At 50.9% G+C, this 17000-nt stretch overlaps 1 protein-coding gene across 2 annotated transcripts in view; it reads left to right on the top strand.

Moving 5' to 3' along the window:
* Positions 1 to 12295: 12295 nt before the first annotated feature.
* UBE2D2 (ubiquitin conjugating enzyme E2 D2) overlaps positions 12296 to 17000 on the top strand; it is a 29740-nt gene continuing 25035 nt past the window's right edge. The window contains exon 1 of one of the 2 annotated variants that reach the window (XM_056348721.1): positions 12296 to 12602. In XM_056348721.1, the coding sequence (XP_056204696.1) occupies positions 12579 to 12602 (24 nt within the window). In that variant the 5' untranslated portion in view covers positions 12296 to 12578. The remainder of the gene's footprint in view (positions 12603 to 17000) is intronic. The other variant, XM_056348720.1, reaches the window with a different exon arrangement.

Here is a 17000-nt window from a genome sequence, read left to right as displayed (position 1 = left end):
CCTGCTTGTGGAGGGAACAAGAAGTCATGGATGACACCAAAAGATTTTGGATGCATAAAAAACACCTGGCAAGTGACCTTCCCAGACCAGTGCCATGGCACTTCCAACCAGGTAGTGCTGACACACCTCTCTGACATTCATTTGGGCAAAGAAATCACACACATTCAAAGAGCACACCTACACCACAGACCTCACTGAGATTAGTAGTTTCTCACCATAGAGGTTTTTAAACCACCAGTGTGGCAGGCAGTGTAAACCCCTCATGCACCATGTGCCATGGCCTTTTACTAACCACAGAGCAGCGTGTGCACCAGCCGGTGCTTACTGGATGCACAGGGCATCCTCACCTTCCCCACACTCCATGTCTCAGGCCATGCATTGTCCTAGGGCGGTGTCCTGGCAACACACCCTTGGGACACTCCTGATGCAGGCAAATCACAGCAAAACCATCTCATTGTGTTATTTGAGATGTCCCTGGTCACTTGCTGGATAACTGACTTATCAAACTGTTTAGCACTAACCTCCCAGCCCAGCCTGGCCTTGCTGGTTTCCCCATTGCTGCTGTGCTGCTCTGAGTGGAGACAGGCCAGGGCCGGGGCAGCTCTGTGGCTGGGTGTTACTTGGGTGCCTGATCTTGGCTGGTCTCTGCAGCCTGCTCTGCCTCACCTTTCTGGGCACCTGGAGGATCCTACAGCATCCCTCTGAGCAGCTGCTCTCTTTGTATACATCTGGGCAGAGATGTAAGAGCTTGTGGTCCAAGCTCACTGTCCAAGCTATCCATGGTTTAGTCACTGTCCAAACACAGCAAGAATGAAGCTGCTTGCTGAGCTGGCAGAGATGCTTAAAAAGGCAAGGAAAGACAACTTCCACTCTTGGGAGCATCCAAAAGAGCTGAGCTGGCCCATAACACAACACAGGCTGGTTTATAGAAGGGCCTTGGTGTACTGGTTGGGGCTGGGGAAGGGATTTCTCCTGAGACCCAGATGGCCATGGGTGGAGTGGACAGCTGTAGCCAGAACTTGGTTTAGACAGGGAAGAGTCTCAGTGAAATGTCTGAGAATTTGTAGTAACCTGGAAAAAGAATGTTAAAATCCCACAGTGATAGGAGGTAGGATTCTCTGGAGGTAGCCAGATGCTGTGAATTTGCTTGAAGTCTCCCCTGCCCTCTGGAGACCCACTGGCTGCTCTGTATGAGGTGCTTTAGGTGGACTATCCCAGGAGTTGGGCCTGGCCATTGGCCCTGTGCAAGGCTGGAGGTGGTTAGGAGCAGGTGCTGGATTGGTGTGGCATGTCCTCAACCAAAAGCCAGCCCAGGAAAATGGTGCTTTCCCTGGTATCTCCTGGATAAGGACTGCTCCTGGTGAGCATGCAGGTAGCAGGTGTAACAGAGCCTGCTCCTGCTGCAGGATGGGCACTGCATCAGTGCTTGCTTACTCCCCTGATTTTTGTGTTGTGTGCTGTTGCCCTGCAAAAGGCGGTAGAGCTGCTGGCTGCAGCCAAAAGGCAGGCAGCCCAGTAACAGCTTTACACCAGGGATGCCTGCAGGGATAGGGTTCGGATGCCAGGCTGGTGTTAAAAGTGGCTTTGTTCCCTTGGCTAAAAAGTGCTGCAGTTGGTGGTTTTAGTGCTGTAGTTGCATCACTCAGGTGCACTGACAGGGCTTGCTTTGTTGCCCACCCCAGCAAAAATCAAATGCTTTGCAATATTCTGTGTTTCACTGGGCTGTGTGAACTGGATCGGTCTCTCTGGTGTAGTGAGGAGCCATCTGTGTGCTAGGTAAGACCTTATGGAAGCAGGCCACCTGCTTCTTCCAGCTCTCAAGCACATGTCTCTCACTCGTTCAGCAAAGCAGTTCCATTGTGGGACAAAAGAGGTGATAGTCAGGGGAGCCAGGGAGGTGTCCTGTCCAAAGGATTTGGTAATTGCCATAATCTCCGGATTATGCAAGGCCCTGATCTTCACTCACAAAGTCCACATGCAGATGGAATGCCTTTCCAGGGATGTGCCCACTTTGGGAGATTCTTTGCCTCACCTTGACCCCAGGCTGTGACCCCTCAGCAACAATGAATTTAAAATCCTTACGGCAGCATGCACCACCCCTCCATCCCTGACTGTGAGGCTGCTCCGAGCGCTGCATGTCCCTTATCCATTAAGGTTCTTCCTTCCTTTGTGGCACCAGAACTTCCTGCCTAAGAGAGAGGGGTTTTGTCCGTTTAATAAACGTCAGTGGATCCATGTGTGATTTACACAGTCTTCAACTGATCCCCTGTAAACTGTCAGCACCTGCAGTCTCCTGTGTCACTGAGTCCCCAATTACACATTGGGTGGAGAAGTCATTTTGCTTGTTTTGAAGCTGTCACAGGCTAGCGTTGTTTGGGGTGCCGCTGTTCTTGTGCTGGGAGAGACAAGAACAACCAGCCCTTTCCTGTTCCCCAGATCACTGGTGGCTTCAGATGACAGCCATGTCTTTTCCAGGCTGGAGCATCTCAGATACTCTGTTGTTGTTAAAAAAAAAAAATTAAAAAAAAGCTATTTTCTACTTGATTGTGCTGGTCAAAATGCTTTGAATAGCTCCTCCAGGTCCCTTCCAGGTCTGACTCTTTCAGGTTACATGTGTTGAGCTGCTCAGGTCTCAGCACAGATCCCTGGGGGGTTCCTGGTGGGACCCCTCCCCTTGCACTCATGTGTACCTCTTGCCCTCTGTCCTCTAACAGTCATGTACTTTACTGCCCTTTGTCACCCTGGCACTGAGACTGAGGAAAGGGAAGTGGCTGTGTCACCTCTGGCCTCCCATCTCATGTCCCCTGGGGACCTGACCAGGCTGAGCTGAGAACAAGTGAAATTACAACTGAATAAATGGCTGTGCATGCGTACATGTTTTGGTCGCTTTTGGGGTTTTTTACAGGTATCTTACAGCCTGCAGGACTGGCAAAGCTGGCTTTGGGGATGAAGCCACCAAAAGCTTGCTGACAGCAGGTGGCTAGTCAGTGCTGCAGTCCTAGGGACCTCTGGAAAGCTGCTCGTGCCCTAATGCAGCCTGACTTCCAGCTCTGCAGCAAGGGAGGGGACAGTCTTTGCAAGGACAGGATTCCATGAACGGGAGTCATGGGAGCCAGCAGCGCATCTTCTGAAGTCAGTGTGAGACCTCGAGGAAAACGCTGCTCCTCACCTGAACCTGCTTTTCAGTGACAGTGTTCCTCCTTCCTCTGCAGCAGCGGGCTTGCAGCTTTACCGGAATTATCCTGTGCAACAGGGCAGCACAGAAACCCCAAGCGAGGCCAGATCCCCCTGGGGCAGTGCTACAAAGGCACAGAAGACCTGGCAGCTGACCCTAGAAAACTACCATTCATACAGCTGAGGAGGATGAAAGGGGGATAAAACAACTTGGGGATGAAAAGAGGAGAAGGTGAGCGTGTGGTATGGAGGTAAATTGTCTCTCTGAAAAAAGTACTTGGGGAATTAAGAGTGGCAGGGAGCAGAATGAACACTGTGCCTGCAGCTCCCAGGGCCCTCTTCTGTGAGCTCCCACGCAGAAGGAGGCAGCCACGGCAGGGTTGTACACACATGAGGAGGTGCAGGGGTGAGCAGGGACCCCCAGCACAGCAGTGCCTGGGCGGCACTGGGAGGGCAGCAGGCATGCAGCAGGACTGAGCAGGGCAGCCCGTGGCGTTGGAGCAAGGAGCAATGGCTGGGTGGAAAATGGAGCCAGACCCAGGTGCCAGGATTTCTCTTTCCATGCAAGCAGGTGTAATGACATGTGTGAATATCCTAATTCTTTCCTTGTTCCTCCTCTCTCAGCCACTTACAGGAAATATACGTTGCCTTCTTGGTCAGGACATGCATCCAAGGGAGATTTATTGGTGCTCTCAAGGCCAGAGGAGAGATTCACAGGAGCCCATCCTCGCAGCACTGACAGGTAAACCCAGGGCATAACATGGAAGTCTCTGATTTACTGTGGCAAATGATGGAGATATGACCAGGCTGACTAGCACGGCTAGGGTGCTCACTCAAATACCCATGGAAGCCCAAACTGCCCAAGAAGGCATTTAGCAAGCTGGGAACATGGGAATGAACAATTTGGGGCCTACCTATGGCTGTCAGCATGGCCTGGATTTCTGCCCAAAAAACTCCTGTTGTTTCTCTTTGACTGTGTAACCATTCCACAACTGGCCAGTCATTGTCGTCAATATCCCATAGAGAGCTCTGCAATGCTGGCGGAGCTCAGCAGCTTCCCAGCCTAGAACTGAGCTTGAAGGTCTGGGTCTACCCCTTTCTTTTATTTTCTGCCTCTGATGCGAATCCCACAGCCTCCTGCTGAGATCAGCATGGCCAATGAGCCTGAAGTGGGGCAAGACGCTGAGATTGTTCACTCCAGAAACGTGTCTCAGGGAGGGGAGTTGGGGAAGATGAGTCTGATGGGTGATGGAGGAGCTTTTGACCATTTTGGTCAAGGGGTCTTGGTATTCAAGTTTGTCTCCTGCATTCCACATGGTGGTGGTGGCAGGCTGAGGTTCTCAGTGTGACACGCCCGCCCCCCCCCCCCCCGCCCCCGGCTCATAGCTGTGTGGTCAGCTACGTTTACATTTGCACCAAAACCAGCAAAAGCCTTCAAAAGAAAAATTGGAGTATGAGAGAAGATGGGGTGGTAAATACCAAAGGAAAGCCACATCAGCAAAACAGCAAGATGACCTTTGTGAATCTGTAAAACCTGCCAATACTTTTTTCAGGTTTTGATCTTTTTACACTGAAATGTCCATTAATACCTTTATTTCCTGTAGAAAAATCCATTAAGTTTAAAGTAAAAAAATCAAACCCCCAATTCCGGCTTTATTTAAAGAATAACAGTTTTTCAGACTAAGTTGGTTTTAAACACATCTAACAGAACAAGAGCAAGTCACTTTAAAAGTTACTTCTCTGAGGTTTTGAAATTGTGACAATCCTGGACTTGATTCATTCAGCACAGGGCAAAGGACCCCAGAAATGGAAGATCTCTTTGAAGTGGGGGCACGTGACACTGTGGGGTTTGTTAGAGACCCTCCAACTTGTTTGGCCACTGCTGGACTTCTGCAGCTAGGGTCCCTCTGCAAATCCAGCCCCTCTGCACACCTCTGCGGCAGAGAAAAATGCTGGATTTGTGTGAGGAGCTCTAGCAGCTACTTTGGGCATCTGCCACCCAGACAGTCAAAGAGGGGCAAGAAGGTGGGGAAGAGATGCTCCACAAGCCCCAGCAGAGCCTGCTGCTGCCAGGCAGCTTCAGAAGGGGCAGGTGACAATGCGGTGAGTGGCTAAAGAGGGCCAAATAGAGACTGAGAGTATGAGAAAAGGCACAGTAAAAGCTAATGGGGGGCAACGAGAGAGGAAGGAAGGAAGTACCTCAAGGAGATGTCAGACCTGGCAGAGCTGGTGAGGAGGAATATGGCTCAGCTCTGAGAACACTCCTGGGTGTGTGAGCATGTGCTGCAGGCAGAGGAGGTGGGCTCAGCACCAGGGGACTCTGGGGCTTGGCTGTTGGCTCTGCCTTCACAAAGCAGACTTTGCTGGTGAATGGCAGGTTTGAGAACATTCTCTGAGATGCCTCCAGGCAGCCTGAAATGCAACTTAGGAAGTTCCTCAGTGCTCCTCTTTGCATTGTGTGAATTTCCAGGCAAGGCTGACAGTGAAAGAGATGGTTTTGTCCTCTGCTGTGGGGCTTACTCCAGCCTGTTTCTTTGCATTGGCATGAGTGATTTCAAAGAGAACCAGATCAAATCACAGCCCTAGAAGCCAAGTAACGCTGGGTGAAGGTAGAAATTACTTTTCGATCACGTGATCCAGCTTAAGCACAACTGCATGTCAGAGAACAGCTAGTCATTTTCTTGTGAGTCTAGGGCAGGACTGCTGCTTTCGGCAATGGTTTGTAGTTAGATCATTTAAAGCCATTTGTGAATTTGTATCTTCTGCCTCCAATGCCAGAGGCTACAGTGCATAATAGTACTCAAGGAGAGGGGTTCTGTCCTGCTAGGAGAAGCTTGTTACAACAGGTCTGGGATATCCAGAGTCATGCGAGAGCTAGAGATGGACACCATGCCTCTTCCGTGACACCGGTGGAAGTACCACTGAGATTTACAGTTACGATACATTCAGCCCACGGCAGTGCATTGCCTGCGGAAATTTTCTCGTGGACAAGGTGGTGGTGGTAGCTTGTGGATTTTGCTGTGTAGTTGTTTCTGTTTGTTTGCCTTTTCTGAAGTTTAGGACTTCAGGTTGTTGTGCAGCAGGATGCTAGACTGTAAGAGTTTATATTGATGTGTTATATGAAATCCTATCTTCTGTATTCCTACACTTGGCAATCTTTTGGTCATGTTCAAGCCTGGGATAACTGCTGCCACAGGACAGATGACCTTGCCACTCTGTTGCCTCAGTGAGTGATGGAAAGGGTACATCTGTTGGGCTCAGGTGGCCAGTTTCACCTTCCTGCCATATACCATCAGAAACTCGGGGCTCCCTCACTCTTCCCAAGGTCCTATTTTCAGTTTTGATTTGGAGAACAATTTTGAGAGGAGTAAGACTCATCTGCGGATTTCAAAACTAATATGGGAATAATTCCACGTATTTTCTTCCTGGTTGTGATCTGCCATGTTCCACTGATACACAGTCATGGACACATACTCTGCAGGACTGGGCCAAGACTAAAAAGAGCATTTCTAGAGCTCTTCACCTGGGCTGAAAACCTGCATATCAGCTTGATAACTGTTGCTGCGGATACTGATCTGGCTGGTCTCTTAATGGAGAGAACAACAGAGGAACAATGCTATGGCTGACTTACAGGTTGCCCTGGCATCTGAGTACGGACAAGCCTAGGATTTGCAGCAGGAGACGGAAAAGGTGTGTTTCTATGTGACATAAACAACAATTTATGTATATAAGTTCAGTCCAGAAGGTTTTTTTTTTTTTAGAAACACTTTGAACTGAGGTGCTGAAGAATCCCATCTGAGACTGAAAGGCTTTTTTTTCAACTGCTAGCCTGGCCGGCACCCCAGGATCTGCAAGCTTCTGCACTGGAATTACCATAGTTTCTGCTTCTATGGATAACTATGAACCAGATTGGACCTCAGCTCACTCTCATTGGTAAATGACTCTGCAGGGTATAACGCAGGGAAGAATTCATGTGAAATTGTACATTTGAGTGGTACTGCTGGGCAGAGTACTTGTGGGACAGGAGCTGTGCTGCCTACAGCTGAGAGCAGCCTTTGCTGCACTAACTCTTCTGCCTGCAGGTCAGCAGCCAGGGCTTCAACTGCTCCCGAAGACACCAATGAACAAGGGGGAAAGGTGGCCTCTGTGTCTGTTTTTTAGACACAAAGGATTTAGCAGCTATGGAGACACACAGTTCTCCTCAGTTCATAGCTGCAGGTCCTTTGCTGTTTGCCAAGGGGCAGAGGCAGAGCTTTCTTCTCCCTAACCCTTCACTTCACTTTCTCCACTGCTCCAGGTCTGTTTTTCTGGGAGCTATTTTCTTTGAGGCTTGCCCACTGGTGTGCGCCAAACCTTGTTAAAAGTGTGGGGTTTTCCTTTTTCCAGTTGTGTCTTCAGAGCTGTCCTCCTTTACAGTTATCTTTTTTCACCTTCTAACAAAGGGCTCACTGGTTACCAAAGCCTAGAAAAATCAGATTTAGCCAGCTAGGCTGGGAAGTTTGCACTTCTTTAAATTTTTGTGCCTTTGCCTAAGCATGTCTAGCTTTTTTCCCCTAATACAGCACTGCAACCTGACCCTGTTGAGCAGAGCTGATCAGAGGAAGATGGTGAAGGAAAGGCACATGGAGGCAGGAGTCATGCAAGGATAAGGCAGGACTCAGCTAACTCTTCCAGTGATGCTCTGCTATTTTGTAGCGGGTGATGTTGGCACGGGATGATGTTGGCAGGCACTGACAGCAGATCTCTCAGTGTGTCTCTGGAACAGAAGCGAAGAGCACAGCGGTGCCCTTGGGATGAGAGACCACAGTACCCCACGGTGCCCCGGGTCTGCAGGACCAGCTATCTCCTTGAGAGAGAGAAGGCAGGCAGCTGCAGGTGGGACACCTCCTAAAATGCTGTGGTGGGGTGCTGCATGAGGGTCCAGCAGCAACTGGCAGGGTGAGACAGCATCTGCCTAACAAGGAATGCTTTCTCTGCAGCAGGGCTACCACGGATGGGGACCAGCCATGAATTTTCATAGCAGATGTAGCCCAAAGCATCTTCTCTGGTGCTGGTGAGCAGCACACATCCTTTTGGAGAACAGGGCCAGGATATGATCTCATGCCGGGTACAGAAAAGTGCATATGGGTCAATCCCACTGTCTCCATGTTTGGGCAGGGGTGGGGAGAGACCGAAACCTGCAGGACAGCTGCAGAAGCTGCAGGTGATGTGGCAGAGAAGTGATAAAAAATGCAGCGGGATAAGAAAGTCCTAACTAGAGAAAGTAGAAATCAAGAGACAGCAGGGAGATGGGCGGTGATAAAGTGCTGCAGCCAGGACCATGAAGGAGAAACGTAAACGAAAAACCTGAGCAAAGAGAGAAAGCAAAGAGGAAGGGAATGCAAAGGACACGAAAACCATAGTGTGATGGAGTGAAATGCCAGGAGGGGAAATCCTGAGCTTGAGCTCAACAGGGTCAGGTATTCCCTTGTTCTACTCCCTGTGATCTTACGTTAATGTTTATTTGTGCCTGATCTTTCTTGCACCTCATGGCATTTTTAGACATGTTTGAGCCTCAGTGGAAAGCTACTTAATCTACTACCACATCAGACAAAGACCTAACTGTGAATCTTGAGGAAAATACCTTCTGGATAAGACACGTCCTAACCTTCAATTTCCTGCAGCCTACGCCAAGTTAACATCTATCCATTTACAGCTACAGAAGTTGCAACTGAGATTTGCCTTTCAGCAATTCTAAGAGGACTGACCTTGTGATTAACAACAATGAACATCACTTTTCTGCTTCCACTTATCTCTTAAAGAAATTCACATCCATCCGGTAAGAAATAGCAGATCATAGTTATCACTGGTACTAAAACCACAACAAAACTATTTTCCTATCTTTTTATGTTCAAAATTGTTTGTTCTCTGGATTGAGTTTTACAATGCTGTACTACTCAGAGAGAACTTTTCAAAGCTCGGTAAGGAAAAAGTAGAATCTGGGCTGTTTCTGTTGCTACTGTGAACCAAAAATAATTTTCCAATTTGGGGACAAACTCCAGCATTTTTCCTGAGAATACTGGAAAAAGATTAATCTTGGCTGATGTGCAGACCTCTGAGAAGTGAAGTCCTTAGAGGCTGTGACTTGAAGGTTTTTGGGAAACGGCCCCATAAACATGAGAAGGTTGCGTCCGGAGATGCCTGAGCAGAAGGAAGCCCTTTGTGTCCCCGGCAGTCACCAGTAGGACTGCAGCTCCAGCCCTGTCCAAAGCTATCATGGCCGTACTGCTCTCAGGGACCAAGGGAGCACCTCCTAGTAAAGAGGAATTTGCGATGTCACTTCTAGTAAGCAGGAATTTAGACTGCCTGACCCCGGTCAGACAGCCTGACCCCCCTGACTGATCCCACATTGGCTGGGCAATAAGAGAGGAAAACAGAAAATGCTGGAAGAAAAGGACTTTTGCCTCTGCCCCAGGACTGGGGGGAGCCTTAAAGGCCAGGACTACTTGGGAGTAGTATTTGAGCTTTTCTGGCTCCCCGTGCTGGTGGAGACTGGTGTGGCAAGGAAGGGCTGCAGGCTCCCTGGTGGCAGAGCAATGAGCAGTGCAAGGTTGTTGTCTGCTCTTCTGCAACTGAAGGGTGTCCAGCAACCCAAAAGGCACCAAAAAAGAGGGAAAAGTGCAAGAAGCCACAAAATGAACCAAAATAGTTGACACCCCCCCCCCCCCCCCCCCAACGTCAGGAAACCATTTTTATGAATCTGTGATTTATTTTCTCCATACCAAATGTGGAAGAGGAAAGAGAAATTAATTCAAAACACACCCTATGCTAAAGCCACCAGAAAAGAAACCTTGAATTGTTGCAGAAAGGCTGGCAGCAAAGTCAGCATGAGAACGGACCACAGCTATTGCTGGGGGGCAGCAGTCCCCAGGCCTCTGTGAGGCCAGGGTGGGAGTATCAGAGATCCTCACCTCTGCCCTGAGCAGCAGATATGCAGGCAGGAGGGAAGAGCAGGTGGTTTGAGAGCAACAGGCATGAGTTCATCATCACCAACGCATCAGAAGTAGTGTGGGGTTTCCAAACCTTGCCCATTCAAAAGCAGCAAGCAAATTAATCCTGCAGGTAGCTCTGCTGGCTACAGGGACTAGATGGCAGAAGGGTGCTTTAACAAAGGGACAGTCTGACCCCAGGGGACATTTTGGAGCTGAGCGCCAAGCACAGAACTGTTTGTCACTGCTTGGAGTTGAGTATTTTACTTACCTCTAAAGTTTCCTGTTTAACCCTTTCATTGCTCTCTGCCGAGAGATGCACAGGAGGTATGGGATTGCTGAGAACTGTGGAAAACAACCCTGATGCAGTACTAGGTAAGGAGAAGACAGAGAGGCAATAACAGAAAATCATAATTCACTAAAAATGAGAGAAATCCATATGAAACCAGGCTTTCCTGGAAAGGAACAGAAACTGACATCTTCTCAGAAAATCTTATGACTTCCAACCTGATTAAAAAAATGCTCTTGGCATTTTTCTTACTCAACTCTGTAGCAGGACTGCCAGCTTGGAAGGGTCCAGACAGCACAAGGCACTGGGCACCACAAGCCCAAGACAGAGGGGCAAGCATCCAGTTCCAATTCATGATGCAAAGCAGACAATGGGAAGAGAAGCAGGACCAACAGAAAAGACTCCAATTTAATGTAGATGTTAAAATGTCTTAGTCTTACAAGATGTCCCATGGGAATATGTACAGGCGGGCAGTTTGGTTGTCAGGCTGAACTCCCCTCCAGAGGTACCTTGTTTGAACATGCGCACAAAGTCCTTGTCCTGAGCAGCGCCCTGTTCCCAGTTTCGTTCACTCAGTTGCTGATGATTCAGACCTGAAGGGAAGTTGCCCTTTTGTTTGAGCTGGCTGTTTACGGCGATTACCCATTTGTGCTTTCATCTTGCAATTGCACAAACAGGACGTGGTTAAAGGGTTCGGCTCGCTGATGCCGTGCAGAACCCTTCAGCTTGTCGGTAGCCATCAGAAGGATTATTTGATGAACTTTTATTGATACAAGCTGCTCAGTCATCTAAGAATAATCGTTATTTTCACCCGTATTGGTGTTCTCCATGGGGATGCTGGATGGAAATTTCTTCCATCTCTGGCCACAGGGGCTCTGGATGCTGTCGCTGCTGGAGTCTTTGCCTCCCTCCATGCTGCTGGCCTGCTGGGTGCCAAGCCCTCGGTCACTTCCCTCGTGTTCTTCACTGAAGGCCGTGGTACACACATTGAAGGTTTTGGCACACTCGGTAAGCCTGGTATTTGAGATACTCTGCTATGCAAATAAAAGGCTGTTTGATGGTTCAAACCTTTATTATGCAGCCACTCTGTGATCTACTTGATGTACTTTGTCTGTGCGCCCTCCCAGGCCTAAAAATGAATTACGGTGTCCCAGCCCCGTGCCAGTACCCGCGGCGAGGGGAGCTGAGCCGAGCCGCCCGCCACCGCGCCAGGCACGAGGTGTCACAACATCGCTCTTAGCGCCACTTAACACGTCCCCACAGGGCCTCCGCCTGTCCCGGGTGCTCTCCCGGCCTCCCGGGGGGGGGTTGGCCGCCGGCGGCCCTCCTCCCCGATGCGGCCTCGGGCTCCCTACGGCCTCAGCCCGGACACCTGGGACCGGACACCGACTCCCAGGCCGGGGAGCGCCGCAGAGGCAGCAGCAGCTCCCGCCTCGGGCGCAGGGTCCCGCCTCGGCCGCAGGGTCCCACCCGGCCTCAGCTCCGGCCCCGGCGCCTCAGGCCCGGCCCCACAGCGGCGGCGCGGCCGGGACTCGTTCCCATCCCGCTTTCTCGCGAGATCACTCCGTCACGCGCGCCGCCGTATCCTTCCGCGCTCTCCCCCTCCCCCTTCTGGAGAGTTCTGCACGGCGGCCGCAGGACAAATAGTCCTCCTCCGTCCTCCCTCTCCCCCACCCGGCCGCCTCCGCTCTCCTCCAGCCCGCCCTCGGCTCCCCGCTTCCCGCGCCGTCGCAGCGGCCGCCTCCGTGCCGCCAAGTGCGGGCCGTCGTCGGGCGGCGGAGCGCGGCGGGGGCAGGGGAGCCGCGGCGGAGTGATACGCGGAAGGCCGGCGAGGAGGCGCCAGCGCATAAAGCGGCGGCGGAGGGATGCGGTAGGAGCTGCGGCAGCGAGCTCTAGCTCAGCGGCGCCGCCGGGCAGCACCGCCAGGCCGGCTCGCCGCCGGCCGCCGCCGCCGCCTTCAGGGGGGGGCCCCCTTCCCTTCCTCCTTCCCTCCCCCCCTTCTCTCTCTCCTTCCCCTCCCCCCTTCTCCTCCCCCCCCTCTTCCGCGCCGCCACCTCCGCGCTCCTCCTCCCCCCCTCCCCCTCGGAAAATAGTCCCCGCGGGCTGCCCCCTCCCCGCCCGCTCCTCCTCGCCGCCTCGCGCACACAATGGCGCTGAAGAGAATCCACAAGGTAAGGGCAGGGCCCCGCCGCCCCGGCCCGGCCCCGGCTCGCCTTACATAACCCGCGCGGGCCGCTGCCGCCGCCCGGGCCTGGCGCGGGGGGGGAGGCTGGGCCGGGGCCGCCCCGGCTGCGCGGGGTCCCCGGCCCCCCCGTACCCCCCCCCCCCCCCCGGGTCCGCGGACGCCACTCCCCGCCCGCGCTGAGGGGCCGGCGGCGGCCGGACGCGGGCAGGCGGCGGCGAAGTTCCCCCGGCGGGGCGGGCCCGGGGGCTGAGGCCTGCCGGGCCGCTTTGTTTGCTCCGCCGACCGGGAGGGTCCCGCTGCGGCGGGGCCGGGGGCCGCTCTCCGCGGCGGGCGGGCCCCTCGGAGGCAACGTGGCCCCCGGAGGCCGGGCCCGGGGGCCGCGAGGGGGCGCCGGCGGCGGGGCACGGCGGCGGGCCCGGGGGTGGCAGCGGCCGCCGCCGCTTGGCGGGTGCCGGAGCCGCACCGGGCGTGGAGCGGGGCAGCGTGGGCCCGGCGGCCCCGCGCGGGAAGCGCTGGCGGCGCTCCCCGGGAGTGGCGAGCGGCCCCGCTGCGCCCTCGGGGGCCGCGTGTTCGGTGCCGGGTGCTGAAGCGTGAGCCAAGCGTAGTAAACTTGTCATGTTAGACTAGTCAAAATAGTGTGATTTGTGGTTTTAAAGGAGCTGGTTCTGTTGGAACATCCTGAGTCATCTAGTAGACTTGTAGGGGAAGCCACGCGAGGTGCCTTCTCCCGGAGCAGGAGCTGCACCGCACTTGGTGTCCCAGCATTTTAGAAGAACGCTGCTGCTGACGCCCCTGTAGTCTTAGAACTATGCTTTGCTGGATTCGCACAGTATCTTTTACCAGGAGGCAAAAAAAAACCCAAACAACGGATTATGGAAGTATACTTTTACTACATTGGTGAGTCGAGTCAGGCAGGGAATTTCTGTCCTTTTCCCTGCAAAACCTGTAACTGTCAGTTTGGAGTCCCCATGCAAGGTTCAGGTGTAGAAGCCAGTCCCTCCTGTAGAGTTTCTAGTCTCTGTTACTATGTAAATGTAGTTTTTGTCCCAAACCAGATGTGAACCAGCTACCTAATATTCAGCATTGGTTTGCTGCCTCTGTTTTGTTGTGTGGTGTGTCAGGTTTGGCTTATGCGTTTACATCTCTGCTTTGATTGTAGGTTATCTTGAAGTTTTTGTGAAGCTTCATGTGTAATACTGATCGAATTAAAGATAAGGTGGAGAAGAAAACTGGAGAGCTTATGTATGCTTGTGGAATAAATAGAGCTTGAAAGGAAAGGATTTTAATTTTAGTGTATTGAAATCTCCAGATAAGTGTATGGTAGGGGGCTACATAAGGAAGTTGGCCTGCAGCTGAGTATTGCTTGTCTGCAACATTCTGTCACGTTAGTGATACTCAGTACACTGTGAGGACTGCTCTGTGGCATGTGTGTGGCCTTGCAGGTGTTTTGAAAGAGCATGTGTCCTCCTTGGGAGTGGGACGTGTGCTTGCCATCGGAATAGACCTAGGAGACACGGCAGCGAATGCTGCACAGGGTAAATGTGACTGCTGTGGGTGGGGGGACACGTGCAGATAGCACAGGGCTTTTGTGGGGAGGGTATATCTTCTATTGGGTAACTTGTGAAGCAGGGAAAGCTGCTTTGTTGTAGTTTGGTGCGTGCTGAGGTTCAAGATTCAACACTCAGCGCTTCTGTTGCTGGCCGGTGGTTTTTGACAGGAGAGAAGCCAGATGTGTTGGGCCTTTGTTAATGCTAGGTGCTTGTGGACCGACTCTTCGTGCTGCTTTTCAAAGATAAAAGAATCCTGAGGGATAATGGGGGCTGCGTAAAGTTACGAAGCATATGAAGGGAAATGAATCAGCTTGTTCTAGTAGTCCAGATGCTTTAAAAGTTATATGGGAGTTAAACTATAGGCTGGGAAGGAGGAGCACTCTTAATTTGAGTTACTGTGGCTGTCTCACTTAAGTAGTAATCACTGCTTGTTTACACTCCTGCTATTAAACCCTGTGGAGAGTGTTCCTATCATCATCTTTTTATTCTCATTTCTGGGAAAAGCAGTGGTATCTTAAGCATAGTGACCATCCCTGTCAAGGTAATGAGGAAACAGCCAAGTTTCTGACCTTTGCTGTTGCACCTTGTGGCAAGAACAAAAGCCTGCGGAATGTGGATCAAGTAGAAATAATCCCAATAGACTTGAGCACAAAGAAAGGATGGGAAGGAAAGCTGCTGCTTAGGCATTTTTAGAGAGTTTTATAAGTCTTGATACATCTGGGTTCAGGTCTCAGTCTTGCCACTGGCTCTTGTGCTTGGTGGTTTTGTTCTTGACCACAGGCTATGAGGCTTTCTCCAAAATTTTTGTGTCCTTGGATAATACAAGGATGGGAGCTCCGAAGCAAGCAGAAAATCCCAAGAGTAAACCTTAGATACAGTGTTACTGAAATGGCCTCTTGCATGTTGAACTCTTCTGGGCTGGAAGAGGGGTAAACAAGAAGTTTTTTGCAGCTGGGTAAGTACTGTTGTTACTGATGTGTGAGGTAGTGCCAGAGCCTGTGCGTTTCATCCGAGGGTGTCTGGTGATGCAGTTCCTCTTGGGGTTGTGCAGAGGCTCAAGCTGGGATAAGTGTGCATGAAGCAGCAGCTGTTCTTTAAGCAGATGCTCTGAAAGAGCTCAGACTTAAGACCTGCTATCAGATTGCTGCTTGTATTATTTGCTACGATCTTTGAGGCAGTGGTGGACTTGATTCTTGCTTAGGTGCTTGCTGGCTTGCAAATCTAAAACTTGGAACTTTTTTTTTCCCCTTGTGAGAAATGTTTGATGTGTAAGAAATCATGCCAGCCAGAGTCCTCATGAAGTGTGGGGATAGCAATGAAGTGTAACACTTGTTAATTTTTTATATATATAAAACTGATCTATTTTATCATGGATATATTTTAGAAGAAATGGATTGTGAAGATATCCAGAGGTAGGATGGGAGTGATACTGGAGGCCTGTAATGAATAGTTTCCATTTTAACATTTAAGCTGAAGTACTTTGGATTCAGCTGCATCCTCATCTGTTGCTTATCTTTAGGAAATGCATTACCTGAAAGTGAATAACGAGGGCACTGTTTGTAGCGGGCACTGTTTGTAGCGCTTTGAGTGGGAGAGCAAGTAAAAAGTTCATTGTCTTTTATGGGTTCCCCCATGTTAACTGCTTGATGGACCCTGCAGTGGGGGGCAGTTGGATGCTGTGCTTCAGCCCTGCTGAAGTAAAACATTTTCTTACAGCAGAGGAATGGTGGCTTATTACTGCTTATAACGTGGAGGCCCAAAAAACAGGTAATGCTTTGCAGAACTAAACTGCATGTTCCACAGCTATTTCCCTGTTAAAGTGCAGAAGACAATGGGCTTGCCAGTAGTCCAGAGCTGCTTGACCTCCTGAGATGCTCAAGTATCACTTCTGCCAAAATGAACACTAGTGGTGGATGGGATGTGTTGGATAGATTGGCTAGGTAAACAATGTTCACAGAATTGTATGCATGCCACCTGTGCTGGAGCAAACTTTGTGTTATTTTTGTGCTACCAGTTCTGCTTTACAACAGCCAGTGGGAACAACTTGGTTCTTCCGTTACGGCCTCTTGCTGTGTTTGTGGAGCTGCCAGCGCAGCCCATCTGTGTTAAATATCTTGTGTGTTGCTAGTACAGAGACTACTGGTTAAGCTTCTGTTGGCTAGTTTGGCTTTTTAATACTTGGATTCCACACCAGGAGGAAGTTATACATCACTCTGGTGATCTTCTTGATGTTTGGGCTTTTAAAAAAGTGAGTTACATCAGAGCTTGTTTGTAACTTGTGCTTTGGTTATTCCTGTATTTAATGCAGCTTGACTCTTCTCATGCTACTCACTTAACTGCTTGCCTTCTGACTTTTGCAGAGCCTTGTAAGAAGTCAAAGTCAGTGGATCTGAGCCACTTCAAGCATTGAGAAAGGAGATTCTGTCAAAGGGAAAGGATTAAAATATTTCTGAAGATTAAAATGCTCTGTTAATAGGGGTAGCAGCCTTAGAACGGCAGATGCTCTGGAATCACAAAAGTCCTGTAGACTGGGAGAGCACCGACAGATGCTGTAGGGAATTGGTGATCTGACCACGGTGCGCATGTGTGAGTGCTACCTTGTACGGAGGTACTGTTTGGCAAGTAGGGAGCAGCTGATGAAATGCATGATGGATGTATGCTCTTGCACCTCACCTGACACAGTACCTTCAGCAACAGGTAAAGGTAGAACCTGCTGGCCCAGGGAGTGTGCAGCAGGGTCTGGCCTAACCTAATGTCTGCATCAGACCTGCACAGGTAGCTGGCAGCTGCTTGTCTGCGCCATGGTCTCGCTGCTGAGGTAAGGCAGAGTGCTA

This window comes from Falco biarmicus, chromosome 8 (assembly GCF_023638135.1).
Source record: "Falco biarmicus isolate bFalBia1 chromosome 8, bFalBia1.pri, whole genome shotgun sequence".
Classification (NCBI taxonomy): domain Eukaryota; kingdom Metazoa; phylum Chordata; class Aves; order Falconiformes; family Falconidae; genus Falco; species Falco biarmicus.
The sequence above is the reverse complement of the archived record's forward strand: the minus strand, read 5'-3'. Positions and strand labels throughout refer to the sequence as shown.